General features: G+C 39.8%; 2 protein-coding genes across 2 annotated transcripts in view; both read left to right on the top strand.

Moving 5' to 3' along the window:
* The first annotated feature begins 3,315 nt into the window (after positions 1-3,315).
* Positions 3,316-20,769, top strand: MFSD6 (major facilitator superfamily domain containing 6). The gene is made up of 6 exons (XM_062506624.1): positions 3,316-4,859; positions 9,902-9,999; positions 15,345-15,506; positions 16,075-16,173; positions 17,945-18,225; positions 20,587-20,769. The coding sequence occupies exons 1-6, from the start codon at positions 3,316-3,318 to the stop codon at positions 20,767-20,769; spliced, it is 2,367 nt and encodes a 788-aa protein (XP_062362608.1).
* Positions 5,643-22,631, top strand: part of GLS (glutaminase) — a 185,897-nt gene continuing 168,908 nt past the window's right edge. Inside the window, exon 1 of the mRNA XM_062506627.1 lies at positions 5,643-5,647. The gene's annotated coding sequence lies outside the window, so the exon portion shown is untranslated. The remainder of the gene's footprint in view (positions 5,648-22,631) is intronic.

The following is a 22,631-nucleotide window of genomic DNA, read 5'->3' as shown; positions in this document are numbered from 1 at the left end:
TTTTTTCAAAGATACTGTGTTTGAAGGTTAAAATAGCCAATAGATCATTAGTCTCTTCTCTCTGAGAAGTATATTGGTTTTTCCATCTGTCTAGTTTGCTGCACATTCAGTCCCTGACTGGTGCAGGGTTTTTGTCAGTAGAGGGAAAGTCTCATAGGTTCAGGGTTTTTGTAGATTTTTTTTTCAGTAACAGTACTGCTCTGTTCATTTTCTCATTTTCAGTCATTTATTTTTAGAATTTAAAACATTGCTTAATATGATTTTAAAAGCCTGACTCCTAAACAAACTAGTGATCAAAACAATAAAGAATGCCATATGGCTCCTACCACTCTTGATGCTGTTACATTTCTGAAGAGTATATTCTGTATTATTAATAACATTCAATGAAGCTCTTAGTGTGGGAAAATATTTACTGAAATTATTATGAAATGTACTTTTCATAGCATTCTAATGCAGGATGTTCTAGTCAGAACAGCAGGAGTGGATCTTTCGGATTATGCAGATGCAGCGTGTTAGAAGATGGATGCTGAGGCCAATATAAATTATGGAGGAGAGAAGAATATGCAGCAGCTAAAGTGTTTAAAGATTAACAGTATCATAATTTGTTATGTACTCACTATTCATGCAACATATGAAATTGAAATTCCGCTTCAATAGAGAAGGGAAACAAAGTTTAAAAAGATTGAATACTAATTGCTCTAAAAGCCTTCAGTATAATTTATATGAAACCAGATGGTTCAGAGCTCATATATAGGATTAATCTTATTTAAATCAGGATTATTTCAAACCATACCTACAAAGAAGTTGTCCTGAAATATCCACATGGTTAAAATGTGAGTTCTGTCTTGTCGTGTCTGGGAAGCATGAAGTCTATTCTTCAGAAGTAAATGCTGTAAAGCTCTGATGCAGCAAGCAAGCAAATTGGTGTAAACAGATGAGCATATACTGAAAGCTCAGTTACATCCCCTTGACATAAGTGGGGCCCTGCACAAGATCTGGAGTCTTTGTTGTCAAAGAAAGGCAAGGCATAAAGAAAATAAGAGCACAGATGATGGCTGATCTAATTTACTCATTAGAAGGGTTTGTTTTATGGGTATGGAGATAAGCAAAAACCCCACAGTTCTGCCTGTCAGATGGATGTGGCTGGCTGAACCAAAAATTGCAGGAGCTCACTAGACAGCTGAACCAAAAATTGCAGGAGCTCACTAGACAGCTGAACCAAAAATTGCAGGAGCTCACTAGACAGCTGCTGGGTTTTGGTTCATGTGGCTTTTGATGGTAACAGGTAAGAGCAAGAAAATGTGCTTTCACATTTGACTGTTCTAACAACTTAATTAGGACTGTCTAATCTTTTGACAGTTGAAATAGGTTGTTTTTTTTTTTTAAATTAATCGGATTGTCTCGGAGGAAAGTGGAGGAAAAAAGCTTAACTCTGTGTGTGTGTGCTGGTATGGTTTTCATTTAGTTCTGACCTTGAATACAGGAATGTTTAAGGTTCCAAGATTTGTATGTAGCCTTTTCTCCCTAAGTGAAGCCAGAGATCCTTGTAGACAGTATCCCACAGAAATGGCATTTAAAAGTGAAAAACATACACAAACCTTATGAGTGTTTGGGACTTTATTGATGGTCTTTTTAGACGTGTCTTTCACTGAACTATGTAAGGTTTAGGTTATTTTAATGAACTGTTGTTTTCAGAAATATCCATGGCTTGTTGTCAGCTGTTAAATATATGTTGAACCAATAGGAAACAATTAATTTAACATACTAGTGAATGTTAGTCTTTTTTCTCTTAGTAGCCTTTATCAGTATTAAATAAATAATTCCAAATCCATTGTCAGTATTAAATAATGATGAATTATAATGAATTAATTTAAAGGCACTGAATATACTGTTGCATGACTAATTTTAAGGGGATGATACTGTGCTTTCAGATGAGTAATGAAAGACTTATTTCATTGTCCTCTTCTACTTGGAATAAAGTGCAGAAATATAAATTGCAAAAAATACTTACAATAGAATGATATAATATCCAGAGTTGGAAGGATCTCAGTAGGATCATCTGTCCAGATTCCTTGAGCTGGTCCAGATCATAAATTGAGTGCTCTTTGAGAAATTTCAGGTTCTTTTGGTTCTGTTTTCAAATACTGGTCCTTGAAAAAGTTCCTCTGTGATAGTAATACTAACCCAAACAGCAAAGGGATAACAAATCCAAAATATATTGAATGTTTAAACTTTCTCATGTTGAACTTGAGCTAATCGTACTAGGTTAAATTTAAAGGTACCAATAGAGCAAAACCAGTTTTTTAGTAATGATTTGGAGGTGATAGCCTGCTGACAGAGCTGGTTTTTATTCTTTGAAAAGGAGGCTTTTCTTAGATAGGCTAGTTTATTGGAATTGGTAGTTTCTAAATGTGAAAGCTGGTTGGTCACTCAAAGTCTAAGGAGTGTTTAATTTATATTTTTAGTCTTGTTTATCGATTTTGCAGGCTCTTCTGCAGAAGACAAGCGCAGGCAGCTGCGGTGCTGTTACCTCCCAGTCTACCTTCTTTCAATTTCAGAATTTCACTTGAAGATACCTTTATAGGGCCTGGCTCTGTTTCTTTGTTCCCAGGTCTTTGATGTCTTTGAGATTGTTATCCTAATTTTGATCTTAAAGCCCTATCCTAATTCCCACCTCTTACCATTCAGCCTAGAAACTCAAGCCTCCCATCAATTTCTGCTGTAGTTGTGGAATGCTTAGGGAAAATGTGTTTCAAGAGGAAACTGATGAACCTTTTGAAGGCCATCATGAGGCTTTGGATAGTAATTTGTTTTGATGATGAAAATAACCCGGATATATTTGGCTGCTTAGATACAAAATCATGTCTATCCTTTGGCACAGGAGGGAATACTGGAAATAAAGCAGTTAGCCTTGGGGGAGAGAAACTAACTTGAAAGAAGAGACTTGCAAATGCTAGCACTTAATTGCCACAGTAACTCCGAATGTATAAGTTACTCTCTCTCCTAAAAATGAAAGATGTTTTATTGCACAGTATAAAAGCTGTTGTTGGGAGAACTTCACAGAATTGGTCATAAAACACATTTTTATTGTTGCTACCATGTACCACTAGTCTAGACAAATGGCCCTCTCCACCCTGAATACTGCATTTATTGCTCAGGAATGTTACTTATAAGAAAGAAGCTGTCTTTGTCCTTGATGGATGGCATTGCAGGTCTGCTCCCCTGTGGTACCTTAACCACCTTATGTTTTATTTGTTCACAGGGTAGCCCTAGTTCCTTGAGAGTCCACCAGATATTGGATGCTTGTGGTAAACCATGGCAGCTGATGATAAGGTGGCCATTCTAACTGATGACGAAGAGGAACAGAAGAGAAAGTATGTGCTTGCTGATCCTTTCAATGGCATTTCCAAGGATCAAGACTTGCCACCCAATAATGAATCCCCTTCGACAGAGACAACCACTGTCCCAGATGAAGAGCTGGATTGGTTAGAAAAGCACTGTGTCAAAATAAACAACGATCTTCTGATCTCCAAAGTCTTTTACTTTTTCTTCTATTCTGCATATGGCTCTCTGTACCCCTTGCTGCCCGTGTACTACAAGCAGCTGGGTATGACACCCAGCCAGAGCGGACTTCTGGTGGGCATCAGGTACTTTATTGAGTTTTGCAGTGCTCCCTTCTGGGGAGTGGTGGCAGATCGCTTCAAGAAAGGCAAGATTGTCCTCCTGTTTTCACTTTTATGCTGGGTTTTATTTAACCTGGGCATTGGATTTGTGAGACCAGCCACCTTAAGATGTGTACCAAAGGGCCTTCCCCCAGCACATCCCACCAATGCAAGCAGCCTTTTAACAACAATTCTGCAAAACGCCTCGACGTCTTCTCCAGTAACCACGGTGAGTGCTGCATCCCCGAAAGTTCGTGGGAGGAGAGACCTGGCCTCTTCCAGTCCAGTCACTTTGGAAACAGCAGGGACACCTAATCCCGAAATAACATTCCTGGTACCTACACAGAGCAATGATGAGAATTTTACCTTGGAAAACAGTACCCATCTGATTCTGAAAAGTACCACTACTAGCCCAGCCTCACCAGGGACCGCAACTCTGAGCACCACCCCAGCTTCCATCAGCACAAAGCCGATGCCTTCTGACCAAGCTGTGCTCGTTTATGATCAACAAGAAGTAGAGGCCATCTTTCTACTCATTCTGCTGGTTGTCATAATAGGAGAATTTTTCAGTGCTTCCTCTGTTACCATCGTGGACACCATAACTCTGCAGTACCTTGGCAAGCACAGGGACCGGTATGGATTGCAGCGTATGTGGGGATCTCTGGGCTGGGGGCTGGCCATGCTCTCTGTGGGAATTGGCATTGACTATACTCACACAGAAGTTGCCATTGAAGGTCAAGGATGCAAAGCTCCAGAGTACAAGAACTACAGGATCGTTTTCATTGTTTTTGGTGTCCTCATGACAATGGCCTTAATTGTGGCCACCCAGTTTCGATTTCATTATGCGCACTTCAACCAAGATGAAAATAAGAGAAAAGAGGTAGAGATCTCACAGGTGGACAGAAATGCCTCCAATGAATCTTCAGATAACACTCCTACCAGTATGAGCCAGTCACAGTCTTTCAGTTTTTGGGACCTAATTAAACTGCTGTGCAGTATCCAGTATGGCTCCGTGCTCTTCGTGGCCTGGTTCATGGGCTTTGGATATGGCTTTGTGTTCACCTTTCTGTACTGGCACTTGGAAGACCTGAATGGCACCACCACTCTCTTTGGAGTTTGTTCTGTGCTCAGTCATGTGTCTGAGCTGACTGCCTACTTCTTCAGCCACAAACTCATTGAATTGGTTGGTCACATCAGGTAAGATGGCAGCAATTAAAGAGTTATACAGTAAACGGTGACTCTTGGGCTCAGCCCTTGTGCTACAAAGGGAAACTCAAGCTAATCCTTTTTTTTTAACTTATATTCCAAGTCCTGCTCAGTTATGTGGCGCACAATGGATTTTTTTTTTTTTGTTGTTATTTTAAGAGTTGAAAATGCTCTGAAATGCCTGGTTTGAATTTGAGTTCTGTGTTAGTATGTGCTTTATGCCTGGCACCATAACATTTTGCAGATGGTTCCAGAAGATATCCTTGTTCCCTGATGCATCGCTCTGTTAGAGATCTTTACAAATTGCCACCCACTCAAGGGTTGTCTGTTTTGACATACAGATACCTTTAGTTTTTCAGGTTTTTTTTCCTGTGAATAGCAGCACTCTGCAAACCTGCTTTAGCCTGGTTCACCTAGCAGGGCAGTTCATTGCCCCCCTGGTAGCCTGGAAAGGTGTCAGCTGCAGGCTGAGAGGGGAGAAGCTGAGCTGAGGAAACGAGGTGAGCACCTCCTGTGTACATGGCCTGGTAATCAGACTCTGGGTGTTGGCAGAATGAGGTTGCAGACTGCCAGTATCACTTACCACTTCTCCTCCTTTAGTTGCAGCAGCGTGTGTCAGCTGTGAAGTGAGATGGCTGCAGGGCTTGTCCCGTTGTTTTTGCCTTGTGTAAGTGAAAGTGACTGCTTCCAGCATATTAGTGAGCATTGGTTTCCAGTAAATTCACTAAATTGACTGAATTTTCACATGTTCTAAATCCCTCTACTACTCTTTTTAAAAAGTGCAGAGGAGGAAAGACAGGGAAAGCCTGAGCTAGTGAAGCTGCAAAGGTGGGTATTTTAATGTTTACTCAGGTATTGTGTGTATCTAAATGCAAAGCTGTGTGTTGTTGGCATCATATCCTTTCCAAATGCCCAGTTTGTAATCATACAGTCATTGAGATGTAAGTATTTTTAAGCTGTTTGCACTCTTCCTTATGTGTCTTCTGTTCTAAGGTTCTGCTCTTTGTTTTGCTTGTATTGGGATGAAAATTTTTATTCATTTGACCTCTTATAAAAATATTGAAGATGTTTAGCACAATAATTTGAGGTGTTACTTAAAAGATAGGGTTCTTTCTTACTTTAAACTGAGAAGCATCCCTTTACTTAGAGTTAGTCTTAATCTCTGAATTTCACAATAATTAGTGAGAGAAAATGACACCTTGCATGCAAAGCCTGGAGGAAGGATATGATGGTGGAGGAGTGATGAGAACAGATCACAGTTTTGATAGCTAAAGATAGCTTGTGTATGCTCTTTCAATGTGTATTATAGTGTAAAATTCAGGCTTAGACGCCAGCTAAAGAAAGAATGAAAACCAAAAGAGTGGTAGGATTGTGAATAAGATGAAACAGAAGGGATGGGTGCATTGGCCAGTGAAAAGAATGATGATATATGGAATTAGCTCCTTTTTTTTTTTTTTTTTGGCACTGCTAAGCCTGTGAAGCCAAGATTGGATCAAGATTAGATTGTTTAAACACTAGTTCCTATTTGCTATGGAACAGCATTGTATATACCTGGGAAATGAACATTAGTCATATTTTAGTGTTATCTAATGCTTACTTGTGTTTAGTCATCACAGTTTGAGACAACTCCTTCTGGTTGCCTGCTGCCTTGTACTTTCTGAACTTTGTGTGTTTGAGAGGAGGCAAGCTTTTTGCTTTTTTTTCTTTTTTCTTTCCTAGAGAAAAACTGCTGGGAGTTCATGGCTCATCTTTTTTGACAGTTCTGTATGTGTATTGTCTGCTGCCTTCTAGTGCAGTTTATAATTTTCCTATTAATAAGAGCCAACAACCTCCATATCCTTATCCTTAGAAGCATTTAGCATTGATATTTTATCTGTTTTTTAACAGCCCAAAATCCTTTCTTCTGGGCTGTTGGACTTCCAGATGTAGGCATTCTTTCTGCAATACTTGAGTATTTTTCATTCAGTTTTTCTTTCTGTGTTGAGTGTTTGAAGACAGGCATGAATACCAGAATTACAGGCATTGTCACAGTAGCAGAAAAAAATGCTATTGAATGTCCTTTGTAGAACTGCAAGAAGACAGGCTTTACACCTTATCAGACAGAAGCTCAATTTCCCTTTTCAACTTTTACAAATCTTTCTGTTTCTGCCATTGTATGGGGTGGCATATAAAACCCTTACAACAGTTTGAAACCTCTTCTGTTTTCACAGCTTTTTAAACTAATGATCAAATTATTGTCCAAGCATTTTAAGCATGACTGTATTAAATATGTGCTGAAAAAAAAATGCCCAGTTTCTGAGTTCATTAGCAGTACTGTGTATCCACTAGTGCTCTTCATGTGTGCATTTGTTGTACGTGCTTCCAGTATTTCTTTGAGAGGTTATTAGGAAAAAATCTTTACTGTGAGGGTGGTGAGGCCCTGGCACAGGTTGCCCAGAGAAGTTGTGGCTGCCCCATCCCTGGAAGTGTTCAGGGTCAGGCTGGATGGGATTTGGAGCAACCTGGCCTAATGAATGGTGTCCCTGCCTATGGCAGAGGGGTTGGAATGAGATGATCTTTAAGGTCCCTTCCAACCCAAACCATTCTATGATACTGTGACAAAAAAGTGTACAAAACTGGTTATGAAATATTTAGACCCCACCTGGTGTAGAAGCACTCAAAACTGCCAGTGACTTAGGAAGATGATGTCAAACTCTGAAAATGACTTCTTACTTGAGGTTAAGCTTGAATGTGTTTGTCTGACCACAGTTCCAGCAAGTGAGTTTTTATGGGAAGCAGAGACTGGTAGTCATGGCTGTAAACATCTCAGACTCCTTGAGACAAATATAGATGCAGTGCTTCAAATGTTAAACCTGTGAATTGAGTATGGTGTCTCTGTGGGTACTGCATATAGGGTTCATGAGGAACATCTGTTTACATTTTCTATTTAGGTCTGATAAGGAGCCTAAGTGATTATTATAAATGCATTTTTGAAAAGACTCTGTAAATACACAAAAGTTTTCGTGTGATGTACTAGTCCAAAACCATATTTATAGAAATCCTCATAAACTGTAATTTACCTAAAATTCTGTACATATATTCTAAGAAATTAAGAGGTAGAACCTGACTAAATTGCTGCTCTTAAACTCCGAATCCAAATCTTCCTGCAAATGTAACATGTTGGAAAAACACAGGTAGGTGAGTGGTTAGTGATGATGGAAAAGCTCTGATGCAGGAAGAGGTTTCATCCCTGGTCTGGCTGTGCTAGGGAACAGCTGAGATAAGAAAACAGTTCTTGGAGAGCAAAGTTTTTGCTAGACAAAAGTGAAGTTAAGCTGTCTAGAACTCATCCTAAACAGAGAGGTGCATCTGTACTGCTACTGAGGAAAAACAAGATGAGGCCATTCCTTTGTATTCCTGAGGGTGTTCATTGCCCTGGGCCCCTTTCTGGTAGGGGAATGAGGACAGGAGCCTGCAGACCTTGTGAGTTTGGTTACCTTTAGAGGCTGACACGTCCTAATACATTTCAGAAATGTGGTTTTACATAAGAAGTACATTAAGTTGTAGCTATGAAAGGAACCAAGTTATTTGTTTGGAACAGGAGGCATTAATTAAAGGATAAGATGAAATTTACGATTCAGAGCACAAAGAACAAGTTTGTTCTCATTATTGTATAATAGTGAACTTTTTCATGGCTTCCCATGTTTTCTTCCTTGAATGCTTGGGCTTGTGTTGCCTAAAGGCAGCTAAAACCAGCTATTCATGGACCTCACATGTATCTGGAAGCAACACGGCTTGGTTTGATGTCTCACTGAGGGGGGAGACTTCCTGCCAGCTTGCCCTACTTGTTGAAAGCAAATTCATGTTATTGTGAAATGCACAGGCCTTTTTTGATATCTGTGACATGATGAAAACTATGGTACTGGATTTTTCTCTGTCAGCATGTGTATTGAGAGACCTCAAGTGTTGACAAGATGCTGTGTTTTTGTGATGGCATCTCTAGATTTTCCAGTGGCTCTGTACCACTGAATTAAATCTTGGTGTGCATTTGTAGAAAAACTAACTGGAAAAGCAGCACAAAGACTAACGAGCCCTTTCACAAGGTCAGTGCTTCACCTTAATTATCAATTGCATTTATTTCACTTATGCCAAACCAGAGTTCAAACCAACAAGCCCTTTTTGGACAATAAATTATCCTTGTCCCTGAAAAAAAATCTTTAAAGGTTGCAATAGCACCCTTTCTCAAGCTGTAAACATGTTTTCAATTAAGTCTTTGTTTCCCAAGATCCATCTAAAAATAAGAGGAAGATAGCTGGATGAATGAGCACCCCAGAGGGAAGCTATGCTAAATCTAAAAACTGGAAGGGAAGAGTCATCAGGTTAAATGTGCAGTGGGAAATACACTTTACAAATAGTCTTTGTTTTTCATTGTTTAAAAGCTGTTGTAAGAGCTTATTTTTCCCCCCTCTAAATTCTGAGATTCAGCATCTGCTGCTTTTCAACAGGATGGCTAAGTTTTATCCTGAGGCATGTTGTTATAAACCATATTGCTTCTGTGGGATGTGTTTTAGAGTACTTCTGAGCAGTTTGCAGATACTGGGACTATAAACTTGTATTAATTGAGTTAAAATTAATTCCTTTAATACAAACCTGCTCCTGGCTTTCATTGAAATGGCAGAATGAATCTCTGGATGTTTGGAAAAGAAGGTTGTTTGGAAGGGATGTTGAATACACTCAAATTATCTGTCTGAAACACAATCTCATTTAGAGTGTGGCATAGAACTACAGAGCTCAGTTAAAAGCTCAATGGGTTCGCTGTGTCTGTTGTTTGTTTTTTTTTTTTTTTCTATTTGGATTTTCAGTGTATTGAATGGGCAAGAGGAGAGTTTATGTTTGGGTGTAGGACTTAAAGGATATATTTTGTGTTGAGCAAGTGCTTTAGACTGGCAAACTATATGCATGCAAATAACTTTTAAATCAGTAAACTGTATTATAACATACCAGGAAGGGAAAGGGCAGACTATCCTGACTACTCCTTTCTTTATTTCCTTTAGAGTACTTTATATTGGCCTTGCCTGTAATACAGCACGGTACATCTACATCTCGTATCTGGAAAATGCCTGGACTGTTCTTCCAATGGAGGTGCTTCAAGGTAAGACCTTGCAGCTCAACATCAGGTGCTCCCATTTATCTTGTTTGCAAGTGAGCTATGCTTAAGTAAAAAAAAAAAAAAAATCTGGTATTTCTCTATTTTTTGACCACAAATACCCCAGAAGATGCAAGTTCATAAAACACACAAACCATTACTGTTTATCCTGGGAAATATTTGACGTCAAAAGGGTGGGTGTGCATTTGATTGTGCACAGTTCTCTGTTGATTCAAACAGAACTGTGTGAGACCAACACACCCTTTAAATAAACACAGAGACAGAAGCACGAGCTGGGTACACACCTACTACAAATCCTGTTTGGTGATAAATGTGAACTTCATTAAATGCCAGAAGTTTCAGTCCTTGAAAGGATGGCACAAAAAAACTCCAAATGCAATCTGGGTCATTCTGTCTCTGTTAAAATATTTCAGTTTTTCAGTTTCATTAGTACTTTTGAGATTACAGAATTTCTGTTTTAATAGCTGGAGAAGTTCTCCCAGTAGCTTTCTCAGTGCTAAGAGAACTTCTTTGAGACATGCCCTTTCACTTATTTACAAGGACAGTGGTGTGGTCTATTGACAAGTAACTTGTGTCCTGTTTTCAAATCCTGTTGTAGAAGTCTGTAAGAACTTCATTGCAATGTTTAAGAATACATTGTTCTAGCTTTGTTTTCATGACCTTTTTTTGTCTTTGTGGTGGGTACTACTTCTCAAAACCATGAAAAAGTGGAACTGTTTTACTTCAGTGTTTGAAGAATACCATTCTTGACCATCTTTTTAAAGCCGGTATTTTGATTTTGTACAATAATATTTAGAATTTTTTCCACAGATATTACTGAAAAGTTTTATTCTTCTATGTGCAGCATAACTTGAATTTAAATTAACCTTTTCTACTATACTTACAGAAGTCTTTGTAAACTTTGTAGACTTTGAGTTACAAAATGCCATTAGAGAGCACTGTGTGGATCTCTACACACAGATTCATTTGTGTGCTGGCTTCTGAGCCTTCCGAGCTAACAAAACCAGTTTATCATTATAATTGCTACAAGAGCAAGCATCTGAATTTTGTTATTAAAAAGCCCCTAAAAACACAACTATTGAATTGATGTTTCATTGTTCATACCAAGTGTTAAAATAGGAACATGTTAGAAAGAACCTGAAGAATGAATATGTGTTATATACTCTCACCTGCTCAAAATTCTAGGGAAAACAAATGATGAATACAAAGCTTTGAATGTTTAGGTAATTCTGTTTTAAAGATATCCCATATCAAAATATAGGAGAAAGCCCATGTGGTTTCACCAATGCAACCATAAGTTTGTGCCTGGAAGCATCCTATGAGTCATGGTTGAAAAAGAAGTTTCTTGTACTTTGAAGGTGATCTTTATTCTGCTGAAACTTCAATATGAATTGTAGGTTTTCCTTTACATACAGCAAGGCTATGAGGAGGTAGTGGTTTTAGTGGGGGGTTTTGTGTGGCACAATCCTGAGTAATTGAGATTTGAAGAAAAAAATTAAGGCCCTTCATAATAATACTTTGTCATAAATGTATCTGCCAGATGCTACCGTATTTAGCCACTGCTGAATCATGGGCTCCTTGGTTAATCTGGCTATTTGCAGTTATTTATAGTCAGTAAATGAGAGTGCTAAACCCAAACCAAACCCACACACAGCTCCCCCACCAAGCCCCTAGGTCTCTGTGTTCTGTGTGCTCCTTTCAGGCTGCATCAGACATCATTTGTTGTTCCCTGATGTCCATGGGTGCCCCATGTGTGTCTAACCACTACCACTGCATTTGTAGGATTCCAGTCATCTCATTCAGTGCTGCCAAATGGGGGATCAAGGTCATTTTTGTAGAAGTACTGTTGACTTCCCCCCCCCCCCCCCCCCTTCCTTTATTAATTCCCTTTCTGCTCTTACCAGTTTTTCATCTTTTCTAGAGTTATTTTTTTCTGCAGCAGTTCCAAGTCCTGTTTCTTTGGGCTCTGCTTTCTCTCTTGCATAACCGCTGTGTCAGTGGCAGTAAGAAGTGATGCCTTAATGAAATTTGGTGAGGTGGAAGCTCTTATTTTTAAGTGAGCTTGTTGACAGAGGGAAGGAAGAGTCATAGCTGTTTTCTCTGTGTAAGGATTAGAAGTATTGAAAACCAAAAAAGAGTAGATTGTGTACACCACATGGGCACCATGGGGGCTATCAAGTTTGTGGGTCTTTGAAACCCCTTGGTGAAGTCCTTGTTCTAATTGTGCAGAACTTTTTTCCAGGAAGCTGTCAAGTTCTATGTAAACTCCAGTTCCATCAGCTCGAGGGGTTTTGAAGCTAACAAAAGTTTTAGTTGACTTCTGTATAAAATTTATTTTTCTGTTTAATATGTTTCTGCAATACAAGCAGGATTATCCCCATGTGCTGTTGCTGAAGGGCATGGGCACATTTCTGGAAGATGACTCTGCAGACTGCATCTATTGATTGTAATAAGAACCATGCTGTGTTCCAGCTGCTGTTTGTAGCTGGGATGAGGACAGCTCTCATTGCATTGCTCTCTCAAAGGAGTAAATGAGGAGATTTAAACTCACTTCTCAATTCAAAGTTTTCAATACTGTGCTGTATTGACTTGCAGAGGCAATGTATGAAAGTAAGAGCTAAGGCTGAATCTGTAATAACTGAAGATTTCAAGACATCCTTGTTAAGTATATAGATAGATAGATAGATAGATAGATAGATAGATAGATAGATAGATATTGCCCACAAGCAATCTTGTTCATTTGGCACTTTAGCAGATGAAGTTTTACTATGCTAGTTAGCTGCAATTTATTGTTCCAGGGCAGTGGTCCAGATTCTCTGATAACAGCTATGCTAGCTCACCAATTTGCATGACAGGAATCTTTTCTTAATTACAAAACTGTCTTGTTAACCTGACAATGAGCTGTTTTCACTTGGCAGTTACTCAGCAAAGTCCAAAACAAGTGCTATTCTAAGAACTGACTCCTACTGATGTTCCAGCAGCACAGTTGTGTCTAGATAGCAAAGAATTTGGCCTTTGGCTGACAATAACTATGATACATATTTCTCTTGAAATAAATTTGGATCCCCAAATCTTCACTTCATGGTTTACATATAAATTATCCTAAACTCACTAAAATGACAAGCATCATTCTAGGGTTGCTGCGCTTATTGGAACTGTTGTGCAGTGATGAAATGGTGGTTAGTGGTTTTAGTAAATAATGTCACAATATATATAGTGAGCAACTTCTTTTTAAAAGAGTTGTGGTTAGCAATGACAGTAATCCAGACCAGACTTCTTATGTAAGTTGTGGTAAAAACTGTTCCAGTCACTGTTGTATAAATAATCATAATAAAAAATCACATTAATAATGTATACCTACTAAAATAAAAAGGCTGTGCCTTTAAAGGCAAGTGTAGTGAGCTGATTTAAAGGTATGGATTTGTTTTCAGAGACATTGAGAACAGTGTGTTCTAGTGGGGCTTTCACTGCTAAAGATGAAAACATCCAAGAACCTATTGGTTAAGTTCTAGCCTTTTGTGTTCAAACAAACTCAGTTCAAATAATAGCTGATGTGTTTTTTATTTGCCTGCCTTTAAGAATTGACTTGCTCCTAATAGCTGATAAAACTGCATGTTTTATGTTAATTGCTGTAATTTCTAAATCAAATCCACTTTACCTATTTTAAATTAGCTCTGCTTTGTTATTGGGACAGCTCTCCGTTGCTAAGTGCAGTGCATGCATTGGCATTAAAGTAGAGACTTAGTGAGTTCTAAAATTCTTAAGCTTTTTGCATAGAAAATCTGTGAGTTTTAAAGCCTTAAACTATAAATGGTAAGGTAATACAGACATTTTAATGCAAGTTCTTTGTTTTTCAACACAGTGATGTACTAATATCAAAACCTTGAGAGAGAGAGAGCAATATACAGACATATAGGTATAATACCCAAAGCTTGAGGAATTTTAGGTTTTGAAGGAATTTGACCTGTACAGCCTGGTGGACATCTAACGTGTGTATACTTGCACTATATCAATTTCATATAGTGCTATTTCTCCTTTTACCTAAGCAAAATCCACATTATTCCATATGTTATGAAAGATGTGTTATCTTGCTCTTAGGAGTCTTCAGCCTAAATGCCTAAGTAATTATTGATTGTCCAACTGTTCATTACTAAGTCAAGTGTAGAGGACAGAAATATGTTGACTGAATCATCAGTTGTGCCAATATTTGTTTAAAACTGAGGCAGTAGAGCTTAGGCATTGGTAAACTGTGATGACTATTTTTAATACCTCTGAAATAAGGAAAAAATATCCCCACTCAAACTGAGGGTGGCAAAATAGTTCAGGCTTATTTAATGTGTGATGAACTACAAAACTGTTTAGTTTTTCTAACTTGTCCACAACCCTGCCTTTTCGTGTCCTATTCTTTCCCACTCCACACAGGCCCCCAGGTGAGGGCTCCATCTGCAGCCTGTCTCCCATGCTGAGAGTCATGTGCTGGCCATCCCTTAGCTCTCCTGCAGGAGGAAAAAGTGTTCCCAGCCCCAAATCAGCTGGAGTCATGTGCCAGATAGGTGCTTGCACAGTCTCTGCTGGGGACTGGGGCTGTCCTGGGGATGTGGTTGATGGCACTGGGGACTGTGGCTGCAGGAGTGGGTGAAGTGGCAGCAGTGCCCATGCAGGATGCAGCCCCAGCAGGAGAGGGGCACACTGACTCTGGCTCTCAGCAGCAGCCATGCAAAGCAATGTCTTTGGCTTACCCTGAGGAGCTTGTGTGCTGTTCTCATCTGGACCATTGTGTGCTAGGTGCAGAGTGTGTTGGTGGTGAGTTCAGAATCAGTTTGCTGGGAGGAGCTGGGTTTTTGTGGGGTGTGGGAAGGGCAGGAGGAGACTAATTCTTGCCTCTGAAATGGCATGGATATCTCTGATACTGTTTGGATTTTATGACCTTTTTGCTGCCTTCACTGGAAGGAGACTGCTGAGAGGCATCAATGCTTTAATTGCCTTCAGCTTGTGAAATGGGGACTGTATTCCAAAGGCCCTAGGTCACTCTGAGGGCACAAGGAATCTGGCAGAGGGACTTGCCTCCTTAGGGACTGTGTCTCCAAAAGAGAAGTGGGGTTGTCTTAGAGGGAGAAAGAGCTTTTGACAGGCTCTGCAGAAGGAGTTGTCCCATCTCTCTGTGGCTTCGTTGCCAGTATCACGTTACCAAAAGCTGATTTGTACTTCACAGACATTTGTCACGGCAGGGTTTCTCTAGTTTTTCTCTCCATGTACTCCAGCTGGTGAGTGCAGTTGCTGAGATGCTGTGTTGGCACCCTGTGGCCCCTGACACTGTCTCGTTTCTGCAGGTGTCACCCATGCAGCTATCTGGGCAGCCTGCATCTCGTACCTGAGCGCAGCCGTGCCTCCAGAGCTGAGAACGTCGGCGCAGGGAATACTGCAAGGCCTCCACCTGGGGCTGGGCAGGGGATGTGGAGCCATGGTTGGAGGGGTTTTGGTCAATTACTTCGGTAAGGAGAAGTAATATTGAAAATTTTAATTTTATTTATTCCAGTTTTACCGAACTGTCAGCTTGGAAATTCTTTATGCTGTAGGTGTTGTTATATGTTAAAGAGTTATACACTTGTATGGATCTCAGGATCATAGGACTGCTCAGGCTGGGGAGTGCCCTGATCCAGTCCAGGCCCCTGATCAAAGCAAGGTCAGCACTGCATTTAGATTGAATTGCTCATGGCTTTGTTCTGTCAGTGTTCAAATTGATTCAGTATGTTACACCTAGATATTTTCATTGTTATGTCAAATACCCAACCTGATCTGTAAGTAAGATGAATGAATCCTTTGTGAGAGAACAGGTTGATACTATAAAGCCTCTCGATGAACAAATGAGAATCTAATTACTTGCTTAAAAATCCTTTGCAAAGCCTGTTGAAGAAGTGATGGGGGAGGCAAATGTAATGAAACAAGCTAATAGGAGTCTGCATGGGCAATATATATAGCCAAGAAGCACATTATGCTGACTCATTTTATTTTATTAAATAAGTAGGTTCTCAATTTAGGAAAAAAAAAATCTCATTACAGGTCCTGCTGCCACATTCAGGGGAATAGGGATGGCTTGTTTAGTGATTCTGCTTCTGTTTGCACTGATCCAGTGGATGTTGGTTCCTGATGAAGAAGAAGGTAAATATTCATGTCACAGAGACACTACAGAATTAAAAGCAGTGAAAAAAAGATCTCTCTGTAGCTGCTCCTGCACCTTTACTTTTGTATGTTGGGTGTCTTAACTTGGATTTTGACAAAACAGTTTATTTTCTAGTGGGAAGTTTTTGTCCTGAGCAGTGAAGAAATTGAAGTGGTATGCTGTTGCTGCTGTAAGAAGGGCAGCATTGAGTTCTTGAATGCCCACAGAAGAAAAGCATGATATATTTTGCTGCCTGTATGTCCTCTCAGTTCTGAGAACCCCTTAGGTTAGAATTCAGAGCTGCAGTGAGTCATTTCAGTTGCACCAATTCTTTAAGGTCACCTCGATCCCACTTTGTGCTCTCATGTTCTACCAGTTGAAGCCACTGTTAGAAATTGTAGAGCTGGCTTCAGAGTACACAGAATTTTATAGATTTTTTTTTTAAACCTGAGATATCTGCCCTCTGAGGGAACTTGAACTTCTTAACCTGTGCATTTATCAATATCTAGGCTAACCAGAAACTAAATACTTGGAGCAAAGTTAGGGGTTTACCATAAATCTGATTCTTACAAAGACAATGGAACTTTGGCTAGCTGTGAAAAGTCATGAATTTTTGAGCTCCTTTTTACCCAACTACTTTCCAGTATGACTTTTGAGTATGAAATGAAAGTTATTTTTCTTTAGCTGGAATATGAAATAAACTAGTTATCAAGCTGCCTATATACTGAAGTGTTCAAATATATATCTTGCTAGTATTTTCTTCACCTGTATTCAAATGATAATGGCAAAAAGTGGAAAGGTGAAAAGGCTGTTTGCTGCTTCAGTTTCCCACTGACATTCAGTTAATTGCACATGAATCTACAAAAGGCCAGTTTGTTCATAGTGGCCTTACTCTCTTTGTTTCTGTCTTTGATTTTCATTTAATACACACTACCTATTTTAACTATGTAATGTTAATTTATGTTAATTTAAAGCAGGACAGTAATTAGGCTGCTTTCAGGCAGACCAGTTGGATGAGTAAAATGAAGCATGTGGTCAAATGTGTGCAGGATTAGTCTCTTAATTTCTTCACTCCTTGAGAACATCCAGCCCTTGCTTAAAATACCCAGTACTATCTAGGGGTTTGTAAACTAAATGTAATTTTATAATTCTGAAAAAAGATATTTTAGTCTGTAGAATATTTTCTTTGGAAAAATATTTTTTTTCAAAGTTTACAGAATGTGTTTTTTACAGAAAGCACTTGGCTATTACTGAAAATATTCCCCAGTTACTAAACATCTGATTAATTATTTTTTGTATGAATACTCTAGCTCTTCAAGACTGTAAGGCACATTGGGTTGGGTCATGGTATTTTATAGATGACATTTCAAGACAGCTGTGAAAACTATTGCAGTTTATTGGAAGACATTAGATGTAAAGGTCTCTTGAGAGGATTCTTCCTTTACCTGGAGCTCTTTGACAAATAACTTTGTGTCTTCCAGTGTGTGTCACTATCCTTAATTCTTGTCTCGCTAACTGCCTAACTCCATAGTAACTATTTGCTGGGAACAACTGGAGTTTCTCAGCCCTGCTTGTCAGGCACCAGCCAGGTTTCCCTAACTCACCTGAGCTGTGTCTGGCTCCTGGCAGCTTGTGCCAGTGTTCTGCTTGCAGGGCAGTGATAACCACAGTGTGAAAGCAAGAAACACTTCATGCTCATTGTCTGCTTCAGGGTTTGCCTTTTTTAAAGCTTGTTGGCTTTGCCAGTGATGATTTTGTTTTAAACTTCAGAAAAGACAATGCTGGCAGAAAGGATTCCAGTGCCTTCCAGTCCTGTTCCCATAGCAACGATTGACCTTGTACAGCAGCAGTCGGAAGATATCATGCCTCGGACTGAGCCCAGACTCCCTCCAAAGAAAACTAAACACCAAGAAGAGCAAGAGGATGTGAACAAGCCTGCCTGGGGCATCAGTTCTTCTCCATGGGTCACCTTAGCTTATGCTGTCTACCAGATAAAAGAGATGGTTAAACTATCCAAAACTAATCCAGCTCCTGAGAATCAGCCTTTGCAGGTAATCTTCTAATCTTTAGGAAGTTCTTACGTAATTTTAGCTGCTTTAAAACTTTTACAGCTCTGTAAATCTGTTAGTACCTGGCAGGTATTTTCTTTACTTGTAATAAAGCTGGACTTGTGACACAGTAGTTGAAATAATGCATGAAATAGAGTTGTTTTCTATGTATAATGTAGCAGGAATAACTTGGCAAGTAGTATCTTCTGAAGGTGGTAGGAGAAGAAGAGACATAGAAATGGACTCTTTACAGATTTTGATATATTTGGATTCTCTTTAAGTTTACATTTCTTTTCATGTTAGTTGGAATGTGCAGGTTATGCATTTTGCAAAATTTACAAGGTGATAATTCAACATGAAGATGCACAGCTGCTTAACAGGCTTTAAAATTATTTTTATTTAGTTTTTCTTCCCTAGATGATGCTGCCAGACATGTACATGGCTGCTGTGTGCCAGACAGCTACTGATTGGATACAGAGCCTTCTTTTCAAATGAAGTTAATCTCTTTTTTACATAGAGTTACATCAGATCAGAGCCATCCTGGGACTTTAGTATCTGGTGGCTGGTGCTTACTGTGCACCGTTACCCTTGTGTTCAGTCTCCCTACAGAACAGCTGCCTCAGTGGTTGGGTGGGCTTGGATCTTGAACTTGTAATGCTCAGGCCATGGCTTACTGGAGCTAGAGCACACTGCTAAGCCAAGGAGGGAAGTGCTGTCAGTCAGGTTTAGAACAGCATGGTCAGTCTCAACCACAGTGTTTACCTGTCTGAAGGAGTGGGTGAGGTCCCTTCTTGCCTCCAGTAGGCGTAAACACAGAAATGCTTTTTCCACAAGTGCCCTCTTTAGAAATGGGTAATTTGGGATGTGAGTGTGACTCAGCAGAGCTGTGTGTAGGAATTTCACCTGGTCAGTGACCTCCTGCCTTTCTTACTTGACTTTATTCTTGGAAATGTGTCACAGGCGTGCTTTAGGTTGCCTGGGGTTTTTGTTTGGTTTTCACCTGTCCAGAGTCAAAGAATGTGAGTTGAAGATATCACAAGGTCTCTGACATCAAAGTAATGTGTCCAAACTGCTTAGTTTCCCATTGCAAATGTCCTCAGTGTCATGGTTAGTGTAAGCTGTCCTCTGTTAAATCAGAGCAAAGAAGTTACACAGAACTCAGGCAATGAACATAGCAAGAAAATGATGTTTTGCAGGTGCGTGGTGTCTGACAGTGACTTGTCCAACACTGCTGGACACAACCCAGCTGCTTCCCTGAGCACTGTGAAGTGGCCAGAAGGGCTTTTGTGCCTGTTCTCTGTGGCACATGGTCTCTTCACTATGCTTTTCTTCCTGTAAAAATACAGTGCTAATATAAAAGTACTTCATGTTAATGTGCCAAAATTCAATGCACCAAGAAAATGGTATCATTTTCTTCATCATGTGTATTCTCCAAAATGTCTCATCCCTGTTTCAGTGCTCCAAGAGGACAAACTCGCTCCAAAATATTTCAGGTTTTGTGCTCAGTTATTTATTTTAGGCTGATGATATTAAAATACTGAAACTAGGAAAAGGCTGCCCAGCTCTTCAATTTGTTAAATAATTTCCTTAAAATGAAAATAAATAATTTGGAAGGAGAGTCAGTGCACAGAGAATTAGTGACAAAAATGATTCCTTCTTACTTCATTAAGACTCTGGATCAGTTTTGCTTCTGCTTGCTTATAGTCCTTCAAAGAAAGGAACATACTACCCTTATTCTTTATGCTTTGGTGCACAACAAATAATTATAGGCAGAGCATCACCTTTTAATGAAATGTGTTAGTGTGGAGATTTGCCATTTCAGCCCTGGGAATGTAACTGGTGTTTAAATGTGCTCTTACATTCCCTGATAAGGCTTATGTGAGAAGACTGGATGGATTTGTACATCAATACAGCAAAAATTCTGCCAGTCAGAAAGTCTGAGCAGTATCTTGGGGAGGGTGGGATCAACTGAGAAAAGCTGTATTTAAGAAGTGTGGAGAAAAAAAACCCCAAAACTTGCTTAGTCAAAAGAATGATCTTGTCTAAACACTTTGAAGTCCAGTTAATTGTTTTTTTTTTCCCCTTGAAACACAAGTTTGTTTTTTGCATGCTTCTTGGGAAAGTGCAGTTAGGAAAAGAGATGGAAGGTAAGCTGCTGTCTGCTTGCTATTAGTGTCATCTGGATTTAAATGTACTATTTTTGCTTTGCTGCTTTAAATTTGATTTGTTATGTTGCGGGCATTCAAAGCAAGTGCTTTGTGACTTTCCAGCAGTGCCTGAATGCATCCGGGGGTGTGCCAGTGGGGACAGTGTCCTGAGTGTTTACATTGACTTTTGGCATGCAATTCTTTCCCCTCTTTTTAGAAAACCAATGAGAATTGCAGTGCTTCATCAGCCAGCTCAGCAAGACAACCCCAAAATCTGACAGATTCTGAGCAGTCCAGAAATTGTTCGGCACCAACACCTACAGCACCATCAGATTCCCAAGCAGATGGCAGCCGTGTGGTGTCGGATCACGATGCTCAGCCTGCTGCTGCAGGGCCCTGAGATGCACTCATCTTACCAAATCCAGTGCATGGAATTCTGCTTCTCACCTGGGAAACGCTGGAGTAGGAGCTCAAAAGTAGGACTTCCTTCATCTTAACAATCATAACATGATGCAGTGCAAGCTTTTAACTATATTAAGAATATTCATATGACTACACAGAGCAACATGAGCAGGGAAGCCAAAAGTTTGGATTCTTGGGGGAAGTGATGTGGCCAGATATAATGGTAGGAAGAATTCTCGGCTGCTTTGCTAAAGCTGAGTCAAGTGCTATGAGATTTCTTTGCCATCTGTGGAAGAAAGGGAGTTTACTCCTCATTTGTTGAGGCACAGTGTGTCTGAGTTGATTGGATATTTTTTTTTTTAATTTATTCCCAAATCAAAATTAAAATACTTTTAAAGAGAGACAGTGAGTTTCCCTGAATAGTCTATTAGAAAATACCAGATCTAATAATACTAGCAATGTCATGAAAATGTCTCTGGAAAGATTTCTCAGAAACAGAGTAGCTTAAGGGAGCATATCTGAATATTATGGTAATGGATTAAACCACATGCATATTCAAAGAATATGTTTTTGAAGCTAATGTTCTGTTGTTTGAGATAAAAGTTTAGTTCTGCAAAGCAAAGGTTTTGAACTGGCATTTTAGTGCAACACACAAGCTGGAGGAATGCTTCTGAAGAAGTTACCCTCTGTACTTAGAGCCCTGCAGTTGGGCATAAGGTTGTGTGTGTTCGGGTAATTTTAGGTTTGATGTTGTATTGAGACAAGAATCTTTGATCAAGATTGCACAGCCCCTGAGATTGATCAGTGGTCTTTTTGGGTTTTTTATTTCATTATCTATACAAGGGTTTATTTAATGCAGTGTAGTTATTATGGTTATTTATTAAGAAAAGAGTAAGCTTTAAGTGCCTAGGGAAGGTGGGTGGGTAGGGAGGAATCACCTAAAAATCTTAAATGTTTAGGATTATAGGGGCAAAGTAGTGGATGCAGAAATAGAGTGAGAGATTCTCAGGAGGAAGCAAATGTAACTCAATTACAGTATGTTTAGGGAGTTACTTTGCCCAATGTCAAGACACTGGAGGACTTTGGATTATGTTTTGTTATGCTTCTTAATACTGTCTGCAGCCAGCTCATGCTGGTGCATAGTGAAAATTGCTGCTGGAGGGAAATCCTCGGGCTCAGGGAAGAGTCGGGGGGGCTTTAGTCAGGATAGTGTTTTGGCCCATTTTCTTAGATGAACAGCTCGTTCCTGGGAGATCCTGAGCACCCTGCTCCCATGGGAGTGAGGGAGCACTGCTCAGCTGCCCTCCTGGAAGTGAGATGTGTGTGAGGTGCGAGGCCTTCCCCAGGGAAGGTGCTGCTGTGGGACTGTGCTGAGCCAGAGGCAAGGCCAACAGGAGCCCAGAGTCAGGGAGGGAGAGGAAGGTGGCAGCAGCTGAGCAGGGAAGGGGGTGCACAGGTTTACCCACTTTGACATGTTAGCTTGACTGAAGGGGTGTCCCATAGCTGTGCTTTAGCTGTGCTTTTAGAACAACCCACGTTCTGGCAGTGCCTGGGACCAACACCATAGACAATAAAAAGAAACATCAATGACTAGCCACTAGTTACTTTTTTTGCACTTGAACTTAAATGTACTGTACTCACGTAATTCCTCATGACTTGTCTAAGTGTCCTTTAAAATCAGAAATGTATTTATTGTATGTTTGTATAACTTGGGGGAGAACTAAAGACTGAACAGGTGACAGGACAGAAGGATGCTAAAATTCCATCTTGAGGCTAACCAACCATTTGTTGAGTTCATGCTGTATGGTGTTACCTCAGCTGCTACTGCATAGCACCTGGATTGTGAAGTGAAGAGCTTGT

Source organism: Cinclus cinclus, chromosome 21, assembly GCF_963662255.1.
Source record: "Cinclus cinclus chromosome 21, bCinCin1.1, whole genome shotgun sequence".
NCBI classification, from domain to species: Eukaryota; Metazoa; Chordata; class Aves; order Passeriformes; family Cinclidae; genus Cinclus; species Cinclus cinclus.
The sequence above is the reverse complement of the archived record's forward strand: the minus strand, read 5'-3'. Positions and strand labels throughout refer to the sequence as shown.